At 39.4% G+C, this 20,373-nt stretch overlaps 1 protein-coding gene across 5 annotated transcripts in view; it reads right to left on the bottom strand.

The window, feature by feature from the left end:
• Positions 1-1,410: 1,410 nt before the first annotated feature.
• Positions 1,411-20,373, bottom strand: part of POLH (DNA polymerase eta) — a 30,947-nt gene continuing 11,984 nt past the window's right edge. For all 5 annotated transcript variants that reach the window (XM_087438632.1, XM_087438629.1, XM_087438630.1 and 2 more), the window contains 7 exons: positions 14,617-14,786; positions 12,710-12,813; positions 11,057-11,176; positions 10,335-10,458; positions 9,724-9,789; positions 6,473-6,642; positions 1,411-4,453 (listed from right to left, as the gene is read on the bottom strand). In XM_087438632.1, the coding sequence (XP_087294758.1) occupies positions 3,559-4,453; positions 6,473-6,642; positions 9,724-9,789; positions 10,335-10,458; positions 11,057-11,176; positions 12,710-12,813; positions 14,617-14,786 (1,649 nt within the window). In that variant the 3' untranslated portion in view covers positions 1,411-3,558. The remainder of the gene's footprint in view (positions 4,454-6,472; positions 6,643-9,723; positions 9,790-10,334; positions 10,459-11,056; positions 11,177-12,709; positions 12,814-14,616; positions 14,787-20,373) is intronic.

Below are 20,373 nucleotides of genomic sequence, written 5' to 3'. Positions count from 1 at the left end.
CACCCTGTACTTGAGGAGTGGACACTTGCTAATGGTCACAATGGTAAGGAGCCCACTACTGTGCCCTGTTGGAAATTTATAGAGATTAGCATGCCAGCTACTTAATGAAGAGTAGAATTTAGAGATATGGTAATCTGGTCCTCAGCTTCTCCTAGCAATGCAAAATAGCCTGAAGTGAGGTTTATATAGCCTAAACTGGCTTCTTGGCTCTGAGGGCTGCCTGGCCAAACCTTAGTCCTTTCTTCCTGTACCTATCACATTTTATGGGTAGAGGAATATGGCCTAAGGTTAAACTGGAAAAGTAGGGTCTGCATTTTGAGTACTGATCTTTGCAAAAGAAATTTAATGATAAACATGGCCTAATCTCCCCTGGGGCATCCCAAGGTGTTAAAGTGATAGTTTCCCTATCACTCAAGCTCAGCTGCTTTTTGAAATGTCACTGGTTTAACTTGCTACTAAGAAGCCTGGGGTTGAAGAACTTCTTCCTGTGTTGGGAACTAAGAGCTATTTACTTCCTTCTGTACAGTTGCTGATAAACAGTTTTGAGGAAAGGTTATATTCAGCAAAAAGGTACTGTAGCTTTCACCCAACACTGACCTTTGCATGTCTGTCTGCTGTCCCCTCCACAGGCTTGTTGCCAGTGTGCTGGGGCAGGGTTGGCATTGCCAAGAAAACAGAAGGTGTGCTGCTGGTATTGTCTTATTGATTACCCACTAGTTCCCCACCCCCTGCCCCCACTACCCATCTTGGCCTCTAGAAGTCCAATGAAGTCCATATTACTTTTCAGTATGACTCCTTCCAGTCAACCAACGTGTTAAAAATTTGTTCAGCTTGATCTGTACAGCGCCCAAAGGAGATGATTGCTTCATCTCAGGCTTTTTTTTTTTTCTTTTTTAACTTTTCTCTGGATTAAGTAAGGAAATTTGGAAAATTATCTCTGTACTTAATGAGACATCTCTAGGAACTAGTGACTCACTTTGCTACATTAATGGAATATTTAGGAGGATAAAAACATATAAGGCAGGCTCCCCCCCCGCCAGTAGTATGTACATTTTTATTTTTCCAGTTCTGGTAATCATCTAAAATTTTTCACTATGTATGTTTCATCCAGTGAATATCAAATACTTATTATGTGCAAGGTACTGTGCAGAATTCTTGCCTTCAAGAAACTACAAATCTAGTAGGGAAAGGGCCATGTACACAGCGAATACTGTCTTTTTTTTTCTTTTTTTGGTGAGGAAGATCAGCCCTGAGCTAACATCCGTGCCAGTCTTCCTCTATTTTGTATATGGAACAATGCCACAGCACAGCTTGATGAGCAGTGCCTAGGTCCACACCTGGGATCCGAACCCACGAACCCTGGGCAGCCGAAGCAGAGCATGCAAACTTAACCACTACGCCACTGTGGCGGCCTGTGAATACTGTCTTTTATTAGATATTTAACTGCCACCAAAGTGGAAAATGTTTTTGGAGGAAGAAATAATTTCCTGCTAGACCCAGTGGTTTTCAAACATTCCCCCCTTCTTCAAACTAAATACAGACCCCCAATTTACAAATAAGCTTCAAAAGCAGTTGGTTTGTTTCTATGTATGGGAGGGGGGATATGTACACAATTCTCCGTACCCACTTTCCCCACCACCACCGCCTAGCTCAGTTCATCTTCACTCGGGTTCTCTGTGTAATTCAAGGTATCCCATATCAGAAAAGCCAAAAAAAGACACTGACTTTGCACAAATAAGAATGAAGATTAAGAATATAGTACTATAAACATGGACAAGTACAATAAGCTCCAATAATTAATTTAAAACCCTAAGCAAACTATTCATACTTCAGTAGGGAAGAGATGAACATGCCAGTGACCCTGAAGGCCCAAGCACTTACCTCTTAAATTTGTATTTCAGCATTTAAGGAAATGTCATTGCCCTCTACAAACCTGGCCAGCCATTGGTATCTTCTAAATCAGTATTTCTCAAACTTTAAGATACACCCTGGGGAATCTTGTTAATACACAGATTCTGACTCAGTAGGGGTGGGGGTGAGGCTGAGACTATTTCTAACAAGTTCCCTGCTGACACTGATGCTGCTGCTCCTCAAAACCACACTGAGTAGCAAGGTTCTAGAGATGCTCTAGTTCTGATCATGACTTTTCCAATCTAAACAGAGTTCCTGAACTGGTCCAGTAACATCATCATTCTACATTAGAACAAAATGCAAGAGGTAGAAGGGCTACTGACTAAAATTGTGGCTATAATAGCGTTTACTTGTATGAAATTCAGTATTGAGTAGCTTGTTAAAAGAAACAGCAGGCCCAAGGTGGAGTCACTTGTACCCAGGACAGCAAAGCAAGACTTAATTGCAGTTTCAGTCCCTCCCAGGAATGTGACCTTAAACTGATAAGTCCAGAAATTCCTGAAAACGTTAGTGAGGTAATCTGCCTGATAAGACCCTGCCACCCTTTCCCCAAAGAAAGGTGACTGGTGACCTTGCCTGAAACAATCCTTTTCTTTTGCTAATAACTTTCTTGTCCCATCCAGTTTCTGCCTATAAATATCTTGCATTTTGTACAACTCATCTGAGCACCTTTCTGTTTACTAGATGGGATGCTGCCGATTCATGAATCGTTGAATAAAACAAATTAGATCTTTTAAGTTTACTCGTTGAATTTTTGTTCACTAACAAGCTTCTGTAGGGCCGGCCCCGTGGCTTAGCGGTTAAGTGCACGCACTCCGCTACTGGCGGCCCGAGGTTCGGATCCCGGGCACACACCGACGCACCGCTTCTCCAGCCATGCTGAGGCCGCGTCCCACATACAGCAACTAGAAGGATGTGCAACTATGACATACAACTATCTACTGGGGCTTTGGGGAGCGGGGGGGAAGGAGGATTGGCAATAGATGTTAGCTCAGAGCCGGTCTTCCTCAGCAAAAAAAAAAAAAAAAAAGCTTCTGTATACAGAGCCCTGCCCTAAACTAATTATCACTTTAGGGTTTCAAGTCTTCACCTCACATTCTCAAACCTCACATTTTGGTCAAGGTGTTATCTGAACTGCCCCGTCACAGAGCTAGGGGAAAAATTTTTTTTAAAACATTTTTTTACTCAGTTCCTTTTCTGTGCCAACTTTAAGCTACCTACTTTAAATACATCATTCTTAATCTTCAATAATCCATAAGGTATTATCTCAATTTTACAGATGGGGAAAAGTGAGGAAAGTGACTTGCTCAAGGCCATATTCCACGAGGCAGAGCCAGGTTTGGAACCACATCTCTTAGGCTTCAAGGCCCACACATTTTTTACTATATGACGCTGCCTTCTTAAACTCCAACAATTAAAAACTCAAAGCAGTTATATCTCTGGAAGATAAATTTGTACATCTCTATCAGCAATGGGATTAGAATCCATGCCTGTGAAAAGATGGGAGCCTTAACTCAGCATCTAGCTGGATTACTTTTCGTATTAAAAACTTCATAAAGTTACGAATTTCATTGAGAAGTGAACATATTTCCATCTCCTAGGTTACAGATAAAATATTAAAACCCTACAGCAAGCCTAAGGGCAGTACTAGTGTGTTAATGGCTTAAAAAATGATTCCAATGTCTGCATGCCCTCAGGCCTAGGGCGTTTACTACTGGAAGCCAAAGGGCTCTTGGGATTTCTTTTGCTTTGAGGAGAACTGGCAAGAACAACCTGGGGGTTTGAGGAGTAGGGCTGCAAAAAGGATTTCTGCAACTCCAATGCAAAATGATAGTCCGTGTGTTCTGGCATCTCCCATACAGGTACCAGAGAGCCACACTTCTCACAGGGCATTTGGTCCTCAGCAGCCAGGAGACTTGGGGTGGTAGTTGCCTTCTGCGCTCCCTCCAGAGCACACTTGGAAGTTAAAGAAGCAAGCCTGCTTGGGCTGTTCTGGGTCAAATCCATCTCTGCAGGAGTTGCTCTAGAGGATCCTAGCTTCAACACCTCTTCACAGACAGGGGCACAATCAGGATATTCTGTTGCAAAATCGTTTGGTAACTCTTGAGGGCTGGATCGTGGATTTTGTGGAGGGAAGAAAACTGAAGTATTATTAAGCTGGGTCTGCTTTAGAAGTAGACTCTTCTGCTTAAAGAAGGGCTCAGTTCCTGTAGCATGACTGGTTTGGAAAGGTAATGAGGGCTTGGATGGTGAATTGCTCATGGGAGCCTGGGCAGTGGCAGTAAGAGATGAAAGCGAAGTTTCTTTGACTTTCTGTTTTTCTGCAGCTTTTTGGAAGAATGATTCCAGAGAAGTGGTTGCTTTCTTAGTGGCTGTCACTGCTGGGCCACTTCCTTGAGTCTTAGCTTCTGAACTAGTAATTGGCACCTTTGGCATTGAACATGGGTCACTGCTCAGGAAAGTGGTGATGTCTGTGCAAGATGAAGGAGTAAAGGCAGAGAATTTGGTAGCACAGAGGAAAAGCATTGTGAGGGGAGGGGACCTGTATAGAAAGGAAAGGCACAGGATTAGCACCAGGTACAGATTCAATTTGTATTTACATTTGACTGGGATTCTGGTTCTTCCGCAAGAGGAAATTATTACTGCACTGGTTCTCAGACTTTAGGGTATATCAGATTAATACAGATCCAATAGACCTGGGATGGGCAGAGAATCTGCCTTTCTAACAAGTTCCCAGGGAATGCTGATACTGCTGGTCTAGGATCACACCTTGAGAACCACTGACTCACTGAGCACCTACTAAGTCAGACATGTAATAAGTCAGATCCCCTGATAGCTAGGTATTATTATTTTCATAAGATACTGCTGAAGAGCTGCTGTAATTCAGGTTGGTGCAAGAAATTTTATTCAGGGCAACTTTAGAATATTTAGACTGGAAAGACTTGAAAAATCCTATTACCCATTCTCCGGTTTTTAAAGAGGGTACCACCTAACCCTAACTCTGACAGACTTTCAGCTCTGGAATTTCTAGACAATGAAATTCCACAACTGCTTTTGGATAGCTATCCTAGTCTCAAAAACATTTCAAGAAATTCCTGTCATAAAGTTCCTCATTATGTCTAATTACCTAAATAAATTTTCACATAAGTTGAATTTCAGAAATTGAAATGTGCTTTTATATACAGATTAGTCCCTCGATGAGGTAAAAAGTAAATGCCATTTTAAAATTATTATGACAGTATCTCACGATCCTCAGTTTCATGCTTTGGGACAGTCTTATAAAATCAGATAATTTTGATGCTTCCCCGTCAATAAGTTTCACCCTCTTGGTGAGTAGAGTTTGTTATAGTCTGTCAATTTTTAAGGTTTCATATAAACATAGTATCACAATTATCATTTGGTTCAGTAAAAAACTGTTCAATATTTGAAAATAAACAAATATACCAGGAAGTAAAAGTTAAATAAATTATTCTAAGTGAAGAATAAAGACTCCAACTTTAGAGGCCCCATCATATTGTAGGTCTGTACATATAATAGTAGTGCCCACATATTTAGATAAGCAATAACTTAGGTGGTTAACTGAACTTTTATTTTTATAATCTTCAATATAGATCTATAAGTAAACCACCAATTTATCTTTCTCACATAATTATATTTCCATTGTGAATTTGGAGTCCTTTTTTCAGTGCAACAGGCTATGTTAAGTAAAAAATTAAAGGATTTCAATACTGAAAATCCTTAATATCTGGACAGTAAGTGAACACACTCCAATCATATATTTGGTTATTTTTCATGACCACCTGAAGTGAAGTTTATTAATATGACATTTGGTGTTATACCAGTGGAGCTTGCAACTGAGTTGGGATGTTAGATAGAGATTATCAGTGAATATAGGTACTTTCATTATCAAGGAAGATGCTTTTAAGATAGAACAATCAAGTAGTTGACAGAGAAGTTCCTATGTGTATTCTTGAAATGAGTTCTGTACTTCCAAGTGCACTTGGTCATTCCCCTAACTATGGCAAATGGATACAGGCAGGGATAGTATTGGTTCACCCTGCCTCTCAAACCTACCAGTGGGAACTGGAATGCACCAAATGCAGCCAAAGAAGTTGCAGCTGCGAGGCCGGCCCCGTGGCGTAGCAGTTAAGTGCGTGCGCTCCGCTGCTGGCAGCCTGGGTTCAGATCCCAGGCGTGCACCGACGCACCGCTTGTCAGGCCGTGCTCTGGCGGCATCCCATATAAAGTAGAGGAAGATGGGCACAGATGTTAGCCCAGGGCCAGTCTTCCTCAGCAAAAAGAGGAGGATTGGCATGGATGTTAGCTCAGGGCTGATCTTCCTCACAAAAAAAAAAAAACAAAACTGCAGCTGAGCTGCCTTGTTTCTAGTGTTTCTACTATGTTCTCTCGCCTTAGTGCATGACCATTCCCCTCTGTAATAGTTCCTGCTAGCCAGAGTCACAAAGAACCTACTCAGCTGGAAAGTTTATATGCCCACTTGTTTTAGATCAAGAACAGAGTATAAATCTCATCTGAGAAGACAAGCTAGAAAGAAACTCACCATTCAGTTTGGATTCCTGAAGTATTACAGTTCCTGATGACAGCAAATGCGTCATGGCTCATCTTGTGAGCATCATAGTGGGTAAGGGCACAGCAGCGGCGCAGGCTGCTGTAACGTCTATCTCCTTGTACACGAAGGCTGACAACCAGCTGGGTGGCCACCCTGTCATTCTGTGGGTGTAAAAGGATTGAGACTAGAACTAAAGTTACCATGAGCATCTGGATTCTATATACTGAACTGCATAAGAGGAAATTAAACGAATCAGGGTGACAGAATGGTTTGGAAATACTCAAGTTTAATTTAAAATTTAAAAAAAATTTTGTGCTATTTCCAGGTATAAGAAGTAATTGGAGAAGACATAATAATTTGGATGATGGAATATTAGAATATCTAGGATATTTTGACAGGTGATGGGAACAGGACAGAATAAATGAAAATGGACTCCTGAATGTTTTTTCTAGTGTCCATGCAGGATGATTATAACAAATACCTACAGTACTATATTCTATTTTGTGACTGAAGGAAGGGTTCATGTAAGTAATTGTCTGAAAGGAAGTTCCAAGCTAGAATGTCAAGATTAAGTAGTGGATCTATTCTTTAATCTGTCCTGATGCTCTTATGCTTAATAAGAGCAAAAGTTTCTACTAACACCTCCTTCTTACAGCCCTTCTATAGACGATACAGTGTAGTGAGCCTGCCTCCAGAGAACAAGATCGTCGATTCACTTTTCAGTGAAGTGTAAGCATCTAAATACTATTGATGTAAAGAAAACTAAGAAATAAAGGTCAAGAGGCTAAAATATAAAAAGCTGAAAAGTCTACATAGGGATCCCCTCTAAATCAAAAGATGCTAGTGAGAAGAAATACGCTTAAGGCAAACAAGCCAAGAGCAGCAACTATTTTTTTGGGTAAAAATATATTTTGTATTTTTGTACATTTTGTAGGTACAATTCATACAGATTTGTATATCTTGAGAGAATACAAATTGGCAATTACAAATGAGTCCTTGTTAACTAAAACCATTCAACTATAACTAAATGCCTACTATGTATCAGACACTGTCTGGAGATACAGGAGAGAACAAAATAAAGTCCAGGCCCTCATGGATCTTACCTTATAGTAGGATCTACAGGTAATAAACAAGTAGGCATGTAATAGAAATGACTACAAACTGCTATGGAAAAAAGTAGAGTAAGGCAGAGAGTGATGGAGGCTGCTGATGTGATTGGGTAATTGAGGAATGCCTCTTGGAGAAGGTGAAATTTGAGCAGAGACCTGAATAAAGTGAAGGAACAAATTTTAAGAATATATGAGCAAAGATTCTCCAGACCTAAGGAACAGCAAGTACAAAGTGCAAAGGTGGGAGCTTACTTGGTGTGTTAAATAAAAGGGAAGGAGGCCAGTGGAGTGGAGGCTGGAGCAGAGTGAGTAAGGGGAGAGGATAGGAGATGAGGTCAGAGAAGTAGCCAGACATCAAATCATATTGGTTATAGAATAAGAGAAAAGAAATCCACACATGACTTAGTGTGAAGGGAAGCCACCAGAATATTTTAAACAGTGAAGTGACTGGATCTTCTATGTCACAATTCTTTTTGGCAGCTTAAGGATTGATTCATTTTCAGGATCCCTATGGATACAAAGTGGGAAGAAAAGCCCAGGGGCTTATTATAGAGAGAGGAGAACAGAGTGACACCTAGTGGACAAAGTCAATATGCCCATAACACAACTGGGATCATATCCCTCTTTATGTTGTCTACCAAAGAACATTCACCACCAATTCAGCTAAAAAGGGACAAACCGGTGGTTTTGGATGATTCATGATAGGGTACAGTTGACTTGTAGGATTCCCAGATGTTTCAACAGGAGAGGACACAGCAAACACATCAAACAATACCATCAGGAAAGTGAAAAGAAAACCCACAGAATGGGAGGAAATATTTGCAAATTATATATCTGACAAAGGACTTATACTCAGAATATATAAAGAACTCTTAAAACTCAATAATAAAGAGACAATAACCCATTTCAAAAATGGGCAAAGGATCTCGACAGACATTTCTCCAAAGAAGGTAAGAAAATGGCCAATAAGCACCTGAAAACCACAGTGAGATACCACTTCACACCCACTAGTATGGCTAAAATAAAAAAAGAAATAACAAAGATCTAGAGAAGTTAGAACTCGCTTATATTTCTTGGAATGTAAAACAGTGCAGCAATAGTCTGGCAGTTCCTCAAAATGCTAAACTTAGAGTTACCATGTAACCCAGCAATTCTACTCTTAGGTATATACCCAAGAGAAATGAAAACATATGTCTACACAAAAATTTGAACATGAATGTTCATAGCAACATTACTCATAACAGCCGAAAAGTGGAAACAACTCAAATATCCATTCACTGATGAATGGATCAACAATATGTGGTGTATCCATACAACAGAATGTTACTCAGTCATAAAAAGGAATAAAGTACTGATACATGCTACAATATGGGTGAATCTTGAAAATATTATGTTATCTGAAAGATTTCCAGCCAGTAACAAAAGGCCACATATTATATTATTCCATTTATATGAAATGTCCAGAATAGTAAATCTATAGATACACAAAGCAAAAGCAAACTAGTGGTTGCCTAGGGCTGGGGGAGTAACTCCTAATGGGTATAGGATTCTTTGTGTGTGTGATGAAAATGTTCTTAAATTGACTGGAATAGTTGAACAACTCTGGAATATACTAAAACTACTGAACTGTATACTATAAAGGATCAATTTTATGGTATATAAAATATATGTCTAATAAAGTTGTTTGGGAAAAAAAGGAGAGGATAAAGAAACTAATCATCAGATGTCAAAATTTTGGTGTAATATTCTGTCTCTAAAACTGCCAGTACTTCTTCGTCAGATGGACTATGTTTAGGTCCAATAATTTATAGTCCACTTCCTAACTGTCCTACTTAATGGCTCAGTGCTCTGATGAAGAACCACTGTATATTCAGGGTTGCAGCAGGAGTTAGGTAAGAAATCTACAAGAAAGTAGAGGCAAATGGTAATGAGGGAGACAGGGGTAGTGAGGTCTTATGTTCAAAGATCCAGGCTTTCAAAGATCATGTTGAGTTTTATGGAAAAAGATAAACGATTTCTTAAAATTTCCTAGGCTGGTGTCTTTTTGTATCTTTGTTTCTACTTCATAAGGTAAGAAGCAACTGGTATTTAAATCCCAAAGCTCATCCCAGGAAAAAAGAAAGAAAATCTTACATCATTTTGGTCCTTGGTTAGTCTCTCCTCTAGTTCCTGGGCTAATTGCAAAAGCCACCATTGTACCTAAAAAAGTATTGAGATTTTAATCTTTCACTTAAAAACTCTAGGTTTATCATAGAACTAGATGGTGGATTTGTTCAGTTCTCGCCCAAATGGAAGTGTGCAAAAAAGGCTCCCCCATAACCAAGGGATCCCCAGATCATAGAAGTCTTCAGTACTCTGACCTGCCCTAGCTCAAGATTTTCATTTTCTTTTCCTGCTGGCATGCCATCAGGTGAACTTCAGGCATGTTCCAGCTCTGAGAAAAAAGAAAAGACATAAACTCGAGGTACAATATCCTAGGCCTTCCAAGTTTCCACCTACCAAAAAATGAGTAATTCCATTTCGAACTTCAATCAGTTCCATTTTATTTCTTTTTTAGGTGAAAAAAAGGAAAAAATAATAAATCACAAGTTTAGTCAATCTTCAACACAAAAAAAGGACTTCTATTCCCTTCATACTTTACAGCATAAAGGTCCCATCTAACTTATTAAACCTTCCACAGCTACCAAAACCTACCCCCTAACCCCCTTAAAAGAGGCAATATTCTGTCAAGAATGCCTGCCTACCTGTTCCGGGGTTGTCAGAGCCGTTTTTGCTGGGAAGTTCTTGCAGCAGCCAATGGTTTTGGGTATTTGCCTGGGTTTAACTGGATCATGTTCAATCCCACGGCACATGGCATATAGCCAAGAACTAATAAAACCAGCAAAAAAGTTTAAGGTGAAAGCAAATGATTATTGTTGTTAAAACAAAACAAAATACCTATATTATACTACCCTTTTATCCCTTTCATGAAAAAGGAAGAATTTGTCCAAAATTAAGTATACCTCACCTCTGACAGAATCCCTGCCCTTCCCCATGAATTCCAGTGCAATATATTGCCAAGGAGAGGGACACCAGTTATGCTTTCCAAAGCCAAGTCATCAGCTGTATTTTTGGAAAAGTGCCAAGCAAGCCATTGATTCATATCCTCAAGTTTTTTGGTACTTACTAAGCCTAAATACAAGGATTTTAAGGGAATATCAGCATCTTAGTACACACAAATGTTGTATATATCCAAGCTTCAAAGTAACAGTTCCTATCCATCAACCTATTTAGGTACATGAGAAAACTACTCCAGACTGATAGGCCATAGTGATCTAATATTTTAAAGCAAAAAGACCAATGAAATTACCTTGAAGAACAAACATTAACCTAAAGATAGGTCTAGATTTTACTAGATGCTTTTGTCTATATTTGAATTTAGCATCTCCATAAAGGTTATGATTTAAAAGTATTAGGAATCACTTACCCATTCTTTTCCCCAAAATGACTCTGGAGCTGGGATTCAGTGAACTGGGTCAGTTCACCCATGTATTCTATCCCCAGTATTCCAATGACAGAGGCCCCTAGCTTTCCTCCAAGATTACGGCTAACAAAAAAGACAAAGAATTTATAGGTCACATCATAAATATCTCGTTAGCAGCAGACATAAGGTATTTTGCTAGACATAAGGTATTTTGCTCGTGTAAGTAGGTTCAAAAAAAAAATGAGAGGGTCGGCCCCGTGGCTTGGCGGTCGAGTGTGCGTGCTCCACTGCTGGCGGCCTGGGTTGGGATCCTGGGTGCACACCGATGCACCGCTTGTCCGGCCATGCTGAGGTGGCATCCCATGTACAGCAACTAGAAGGATGTGCAACTATGACATACAACTATCTACTGGGGCTTTGGGGAGAAAAAGGGAAAAAAAAATGGAGGAGGATTGGCAATAGATGTTAGCTCAGGGCCAGTCTTCCTCAGCAAAAAGAGGAGGATTGGCATGGATGTTAGCTCAGGGCTGATCTTCCTCACACACACAAAAAAGAGAGAGCACATATTGGTCCTGTAGACCATTAATTTTCTAGCTTAAGACTAGATGATTCTGAGAATTCTGATACTCTGGGAGTTAAGACATGGGAAGAAGATTAACAATAGCATAAACAAAAGGTTAAAGTCATTAGTTATCAAGTCAACTGTATATAAAACTTTCAATTATATAGGATCTACTGTCCCATTTAGGGATTAAAATTCCAATCCCAAAACAAATCCCTTTCATGGCTAAAACCTTTTATATTTAAGAATGTAGTCAAAATTATTCAGCTTGGCCTTTTAGGCTTCCTATAATCTGTCCTCAACTTATCTTTTCAGTCCTATAAGATCACTTATCACTTTCTCAATATGGTCCAGCTAAACTAGTTTATGTCCCAGTTCACTGAAAATATCTTATACTTTCCCCCTTTGTGTTCAAAACATTCTCCTAATCAATATTGCTCTTCTATTCTCATCTGACTCTCCAAATTTTGCCAAATCTCAAAACAAAATCCCATGCCTTTTTCATAAATCCTTCTCAGATTACTCTTCTCCTCTGTGAGTTTGGTCACTATCTATACAATTCATTTAGCAGCAATTACTCGTGTACAGTCTTGTGATAGCACTTTGTTGCTTTGAACTGTTATATTTTGTCCCTTCAACAATATTATAAGCCTTTGTCAAGGACACACAGTTGGTAGGCACAACCTAGTTATTCATTTTATTTGGCTTCTTTTCTCATGCCTGGTTTGGAGCAATTCAGTAGCCCTGAACACCTTGATGTGATATTAGAAGAAAGAAAAGAAGGAAAATTCCTATTTATTTTGTTATTTAGTAATAGACTTGAATAAAAAGCCTAGAGAGAAGTTAAACTTATAGCTAAAAATCAGTTCATTTTTTAAAATTTAGGATTAAGTGTCTTCCACAGGTAATCCAGAATTGAAGGTTCATTAAGAAAAAAGTCTAAGTGTGTTTTTCAAAACTTTCTGTGTTATTTCCCTCCTACCTCCCTGGTACCCATTTTCCCTGGCTCCAATCTTTATAAGGAACAGAAGAAACTACAGAGAGTGCCTTCACAAGTGTGTGAGTGAAATTTAAGGTGCTCCCTGAATACTTACACTTTGCTAATAGGCATTTGGCTGAAGAGCTGTGGGACTGACCCATGTGGGATCAGGGTCTGGTGGTTGGGCTTGTTTAGTCCACAGCCTAGTTTTGCCAGGACCTGGAACATGGAAAGTATAAAACCTGATTATTGTCAACGCCACCCACACACAGAGTTGGTGAATATGAACACACACATACAGGCACAGCTTAAGGGCTGTAACTAATGGTTTCCACATTAAAAACAAAAACAAAACCAGAAACTCAAGACATCTCTAAACCGTGGTGTGCCACAACATCCTCAGTGGAAAACATGACCCACTATCATTATCCTCATTGTTCTTTTCACATCTTCCATTCTCGGTTTTCCTTTAGTAGTTTTTTCCGCCCCCATCTATTCCTTGAGGTTCTCCCACTTCAAGAGGGTAAATGAAGAGAAGCTGCAGAAGAAACTTAAGATGGTAAAACAAGTTTGTTTTACCCTACACCATTTATTTACACTTCTTGATTAATGGTTAGTCCATTTTGAGTCTCAGATTTAATATAGATTACCATAATTTAGTATCTGGTTCAATAGAAATTAGGCTCAAAATCATTCTCCAATAGCAAAAATCTTCTTATACTATAAACAAGACTTCAAATTGAAAAAAATTAAATCCTGGAGAACTCTTGTCAAAGAATAAGGTACTTTAGTGGTATCATTTCACAAATTATAATTGGTAGGAAAAGTATAAAATCAATCTTTAACTTCATTGGAGAGATTCTCTGGAAATTCTACTGGGCAACATTTAGTCTGGTTTAAATTACTACATGGGGACTTTGGTTTCCCCTCCCTCCACCCAACCAGAAAAAAACCCACAAAGCTCTGCCAGGTAGTTTGGCAACTTTCCTCCTACTGGAGGAAGGGGGAGAAGGTAGTAACCAAGGATAATGAGCCACCGCCCAATGATTGAGCCTGGACTGAAGGGGATGAAGATCCCAGGCCCTCACTGCACTTGAATCAGAAAACCAGTTATTCTGCCCCTGGATTATTGAGAATTGTCTGTATTCCCTAAGTGAAAAAAGTGATCCAAATTAATAAAATTTTACTGCTCCATTCTCTTATTGCTCTCATTAGAAAAGTGGGAATGGGCAAAAGCATAAAACACTCAGGCAACTCCACATAAGAAATGGGATAATACTAGAATATCCAGCAAGTGAAAGGAAAAGAAATAGATTCATACATAAAATTCAAAGACTAGCCTCCTCCTTCCTGTAGAGAGTTCAATCACTAAGGAAATACTTGGGATGCAACTATATAAATATGTTCTGCAAATTTTCAGCCTGCTTCTTAGGAAAGTACATGTTCAATGTTGATTCCCACATTAAAGAATTTTTGTTGTTAGTGCCAATTCTGACTCCTAGCAGCCCTGTATACAGCAGAGCAGAACCCTGCCCCGTCTTTTTGCACCATCCTCTTACCCTTTCAGGGGCTGTATCAGACAATGCTCCACTGCTATTCATAGGGCTTTCATGGCCAATTTTTTCAGAAGTGGGTAGCCAGGTCTTTCTTCCTAGTCTTTCTTCACTGAACCCATCCACCATGGGTGACCCTGCTGGTATTTGAAATACTGGTGGCATAGCTTTCAGATCACAGCAACACTCAGCTGCCACAGTATGACAACTGACAGATGGGTGGTGTGGTTCCCTGACCAGGAAAGGAATCCACGCCGCGGAGGTGAGAGTGCCAAATCTTAACCACTAGACCACCAAGGCTGGTTCATTAAAGAATTACTTAGGCTTTTATTTGGTCCTCAACATGAATTTTAAATAGAAACCCATTTCAAAGTATATGTGTAATGACTTAAATGCCCCACTCATATCTATGATTGCTGTATTTAACTACAAATATCTGTGTTTCTCTTTGAAATCTATTAGCCTTCACCTTATTGTGTGAAATTCCAGCTGAACACTGAAAGCCAGTCTTCCTCTCTATGGCTGCTCTCATTTCCTCCACAATCACTGCTCCCATGGTGAGCTGCAGCTCTGGAGAGGTGGGGTTATCCATTTGAAGAGAATCAAGCCATTGAAGTAAGCCTTGTTTTCGCATCTCCTCTGAAAAAGTTGAGAGGTCACATTCAGACATTTTTTTTTAAATCAGGATTTTATTTGTGTTATCTAATACAAAAATGCTTAGATTTCAGGTACTTTAGACATGTAGTTTGTCACAAAAAATGGCAGCCATTTTGCAAGACTATCCAGTACTCACAAGAGAGATCAATTTCTCCTTCATACCAATTCCAGCAGCCTTGGCTTCAGCACAGGCTGAACCTTATGGTTCTAATATGCAACAAATATTTTGTATTAATATTATCTTCCATGAGCAGTGATTTAAAAGCACATCTGTTTTCTCTCTTCAGTTCTCTTGAACATTCTTCCTCCAACTTCCCCTTGTATATCCCCAAGAATTCTATGTTATTCAATTAGAAAATATTCAGAACTCACACTTCAATATAAACTTGTTAGTATTTCTATATTTTTAGAGGCTAGTTCCAGTTGAGTAGCTTAAAATCCAATCAGAGGCACTAGAAGATTTATTCTTCTGACAAGCTATTTAAATTAGATGGAGCTTGGGACTCAGGGCCTTGAAAATATCTTACTATCAATTTAGAACTAGTCACAATTTTGAAAAATCATACAAAAATAATTATATAGCAAGAGAGTTCGGTACATAGGAAATAGAGACATGCTGCTTTAGAGGCAGTAATGAGGTATGAACAAGGTAAGAAAATACGCTCAAAGTATCTTGGCGAGGTAGAGTGAAGGTTGACATATATAGAGAAGAGGAGGAAGATGAGCACACAGAAGGAAATATCTTCCAACTCTTGATGATTCCTGCTTCTTTCCTTTGCTGGCTTATCTCCCTCCTCTAACACTGTAACTGTAGACACTGAGCAACACTCTCCTCTTCTCTGTATATATGCTTTTTTCTCTTGGTGAGCTGGTACTGGCTTATGTTTCAGTTTGCTTATGCTGAGCACATGTAAATCTTAATCTCTATCCCCAGACTCTTAGACTCTAATCCCTTATCTCCACCTCCCTACACAATAACACTTCTTGAATTTTTCATTATAGTTTCAAACTAAACAGAACTAAAATCAACCTTTATTATATCTTCCTCCTCAAAGGCTCACTTTCCCAAACAATACCCTATTGCTAGTTAAGTCTTAAAGTCCAAATAATAGTGGCTTCTTTTCTTTCATTCCCCATTATTTAGTTAGTCAACAAAGCCCACTTCAAAATATTTCACATATCCACTGCAACCCACCCTATTTTATTCAATTTTTCTTCATTCTTGCCTAGACCACCTTAACTCCTAAACCACCCTCTCCCTGAATGCATTCTACACAATGCCCACAAATTAAATATTATCAAATACCAATGTTATGAATCTTATCCCCTGTTCAAAACTGTCATTTGCTCTCTCACACCTACAGAATAAAGTACCAACTCTAAAAATTGGCATTGAACACCATCTGCCCTTTTCAATTTATCTTCCGCTAATCCCAAGTTTGTTATATCCTTACAATTTCCTGAATATATCATGCTTCTATCTTAAGATATCATTTATTCTATTTCCCTGCTCTTACTCTTTAACTCTGTTCTTCTCTCCTCTGCTTACATAAATCATATCTATACTTCAGGGCTTATTCAAGTCTCATCTACCATGAGGTCCTCTCCAATTACATTGGCTAACTTTGGGGTGCCCCACTAAAGTCTTTTAGCTCTTATCTGTAACAGGTGTAGCAGAGAACACATTCTGCAGTCAGGCAGGGTTCAAATATTGGCTTCACAACTTACTATGTGACTTTGAGAAAGTTACATAATTCTCTAAGCTTCAGTTTCGTTGTCTATAAAATGAGGATGAGAGTTCTGTGCCTCATAGGATTATTGTGAGGATTAATAGATATATAATCTTATGTAAAGCTCCTTAGCACAGTGCCTTGGCATATATTAAGAACAATAAATGTTGGGCTGGCCCAGTGGTGTAGTGGTTAAGTTCACGTGCTCCGCTTCAGCGGCCCAGGGTTTGCAGGTTCGGATCCCAGGCGCAGGCCTACGCACCGCTTATTGAGCCATGCTGTGGCAGGAGTCCCATGTATAAAGTAGAAGAAGATGGGCATGGATGTTAGCCTAGGGCCAATCTTCCTCAGCAAAAAAAGAGGAGGATTGGCAACAGATGTTAGCTCAGGGCTAATCTTCCTCACCAAAAAAAAAAAAAAAACCACAATAAATGTTATCCTTCATTTAAAACCATATATTAGATTTGGGAAACATAAAAATATGAATAATTTATTGAAATTATGGGGTTTTCTGGACTCTTTTTCTTAACTAGTAGAGCCAAATTTTCTCTGCTGTAGGTTTCTTCATTATTGCTCTTCTGGATGAGGTAACACTGTGATCTCCTGTTACTCTGTATCCACATCAATTCATCAGGACTGCAGAAAATCAGCAGCCTTCTTTTGTTTCCTTCTCTTCTCTAGTAAGAAGAACCTATAAAATTTTGGTTTTTCTCTGATACACTGGACTAGAGGGAGAAGATTCAGGTAGTTTTTGGTGTAAAATGCCCACTAAAGCTGAGAAAAGACTTTCCTCTTCCAGTGAATTATCTGGGTACCTTTGTGGAAACCAAGTGACCAAAACAATTGTGGGGACTGTGTGCTTTCTCTTCTGTACATACCATTGCTCTATATGTCTCACCTTACACCAATACCACACTGCCCGTTACTGTAAATTTATACTGAAGTCTTAAAATCAGGCAGTGTAAGTCTTCCAACTTGTTTTTTTCTTTTTCAAAGTTGTTTGCCTTTCCTTACAAATTTTAAAATCAGTTTGTCAAATTTTATACAATCCTGCTGGGATTTTGCAAGGGAATGCAATGAATCTTTAGGTCAATTTGGGAAGACTTGAGCTTTAATAATCTTTAGTCTTTTGATCCATGAGCATGGTATGTCTCTCCATTGATTTCATCTTCTTTAATTTCTCTCAGTGATGTTTTGTACTTTTCACTGAACTGGTTTCTCATGTATATTGTTAAATTTACCTCTAATAATTTCATGATTTTAATGCTATTGCAAATGATATTGCTTTTTAAATTTTAATTTCCCATTTTTAATATTAGTATATAGAAATACTATTGATTTTTGCGTACTGACTTTGACCTTTGCAAAATGCTAATCTCGCTTATTCTAATTTTGTTGGTTTTTTCGGGGGAGAGACGTCGATTCCTTGGGATGTTCTACAAACATGGTCATGTCACCTGCAAAGAAGGTTTACTTCTTCCTTCACAGCTGAATATCTTTTATTTCCTCTTCTGTTCTGATGGCACCGTCTTGTACCTCCAGTACAACGTTGAATAGAACGGGCATAAGAATGAGCATTAATGACTTGTGCCAAAACTTTGGGGTTAAACTGATAAACCTCTAGCTAGACTCCACAACTCCAGGGACTGTAACTACAAAAGAGAAGTCCCTGTACTGATAACAGGTGTGCCCTCCTCTCTACTACGAACTGATTAGTGCCTTCCAAGTTCCTTCTGGTTGTTGGCAGAATTTATCATCTTGTGGCTGTAGGATTAAGCTCCTTGTTTTCTTGCTGGCTGTCAGCAGAGGGCAGCTCTCAGGGCCTAGCCATGGGGGCTTCTCCAAAGGCCCTCTCATAAGAAGGCAGCTTACTTCTTCAAAGCTGGCAAGGCGTATCTCCAACTCCCACAACTCTCATCTTTGACAGTTGATTTGAAACACAACTGTTTCAAAGATGTTCAATATGTGCTTAGAAAGAAATGAATTAAGAGCAAGCAACGAGAGGAGAGAACAAATGAGTTCCTTAGTTAACAAAAATTAGTTACAAAATGGCCCCAAAGGGAAAGTTTTCACTGGGAGTTTTTGAGTATTATTTTTAAATAATCCTACTACTTAAACTTTCCACACACATAACTATTTCAGAAACAGAAAATACAGAGTTGTAAATGCAGCATTACTGAGCAAGACTGCCAGCTTTGAATTAAAAGCCAGGATGGGGGCCGGCCCCATGGCGTAGCGGTTAAGTGCGCACACTCCGCTGGTGGCGGCCTAGGTTCGGATCCTGGGCGCACACGGATGCACTGCTTGTCAGGCCATGCTGTGGCAGCGTCCCATATAAAGTGGAGGAAGATGGGCACAGATGTTAGCCAAGGGCCAGTCTTCCTCAGCAAAAAGAGGAAGATTGGCATGGATGTTAGCTCAGGGCTGATCTTCCTCACAAAAAAGAAAAAAAAAAGAGGCAGGATTGTAAAGTTGAATGGGAACATCAGTATCAAAACATCACAAATACCTGGTCTCTTTTCCTAGATTTAAAATATGTCACATCCATGAAAAATAATTTCTGGGAAACTTATATGCCCTTAGATCAGCTAATTTCTGTTATCAGTTCTTTTGGCTGTACACATCATATGAAGACTCAGGAATATGATATGAAATATCATCATAAACCATTTACTAGACATTGCACTGTTCTGAACTCTATAAATAAGATATCACTGCACCTGGAAGCTTAATATTTAAACTGGACACATTAAAGCAACAGATATATAAGACATAGAAATAAGACTTCTGGGGCTGGCCCAGTGGTGTAGCGGTTAAGTTCACGTGTTCTGCTTTGGTGGCCCAGAGTTTGCAGGTTCGGATCCTGGGTGCGGACATACTCACCACTCATCAAGCCATGCTGAAGTGGTGTCCCACATAGAAGAGCTACAACTCTATAACTATGATATACAACTACATACTGGGGCTTTGGGGAGAAAAAAGAAAAAGAGGAAGATTGGCAACAGATGTTAGCACAGGGCCAGTCTTGCTAACACTTCTTTATAAACATTGGCATTTTAAATAAAAATGTACATTGGTAAGAAAGATAGGTGTAGAAGAAAGAGGAGCACATCCATTTGAGTTGAAGTAATATCTGACCACCAACGAAGGTATGTACCATCATTTTCAGCCAGAGAACTCTTCAACAATGAATTGCAGCCCAGAACCAATGTAATGTGTAATAATAGTTCTTACTCTGAGGTATGTGGGTTTCAGAGGGTCTGTGAATCTCCCGAAAACTGCACACACAATTGTCTAATGTGTAGATATGTATTTTTCCAAGGCAAGCAAAGGTGCACAGCTTTCAACAGATTTTCAAAAGGGTAGGGCCGGCCCCGTGGCTTAGCGGTTAAGTGCAGGCGCTCTGCTACTGGCGGCCCGGGTTCGGATTCCGGGCGCGCACCAATGCACCGCTTGTCCAGCCATGCTGAGGTGGCGTCCCACATACAGCAAGTACAAGGATGTGCAACTATGACATACAACTATCTACTGGGGCTTTGGGGAGAAAAAGGGAAAAAAAAGGAGGAGGACTGGCAATAGATGTTAGCTCAGGGCCGGTCTTCCTCAGCAAAAAAAAAGAGGAGGATTGGCATGGATGTTAGCTCAGAGCTGATCTTCCTCACACACACACACAAAAAAGGGTATATAGCCCTCAAAAAACCAATTTTTTATTTAAAAAAAATTAGCCACTCAATAAAATGTGATACACACAGCTGAGACGAAAGAAAATCTTCCTTATTATGATCATTAAATTTCTGACTCTGATCCCAGAATAATAAAGAAAATCATGACATGTTTCA

Source organism: Ceratotherium simum, chromosome 13, assembly GCF_057802395.1.
Source record: "Ceratotherium simum simum isolate JZ-2026a chromosome 13, ASM5780239v1, whole genome shotgun sequence".
NCBI lineage: Eukaryota > Metazoa > Chordata > Mammalia > Perissodactyla > Rhinocerotidae > Ceratotherium > Ceratotherium simum.
Note: the sequence above shows the minus strand (reverse complement) of the source record. Positions and strands in the feature narration are given on the sequence as shown.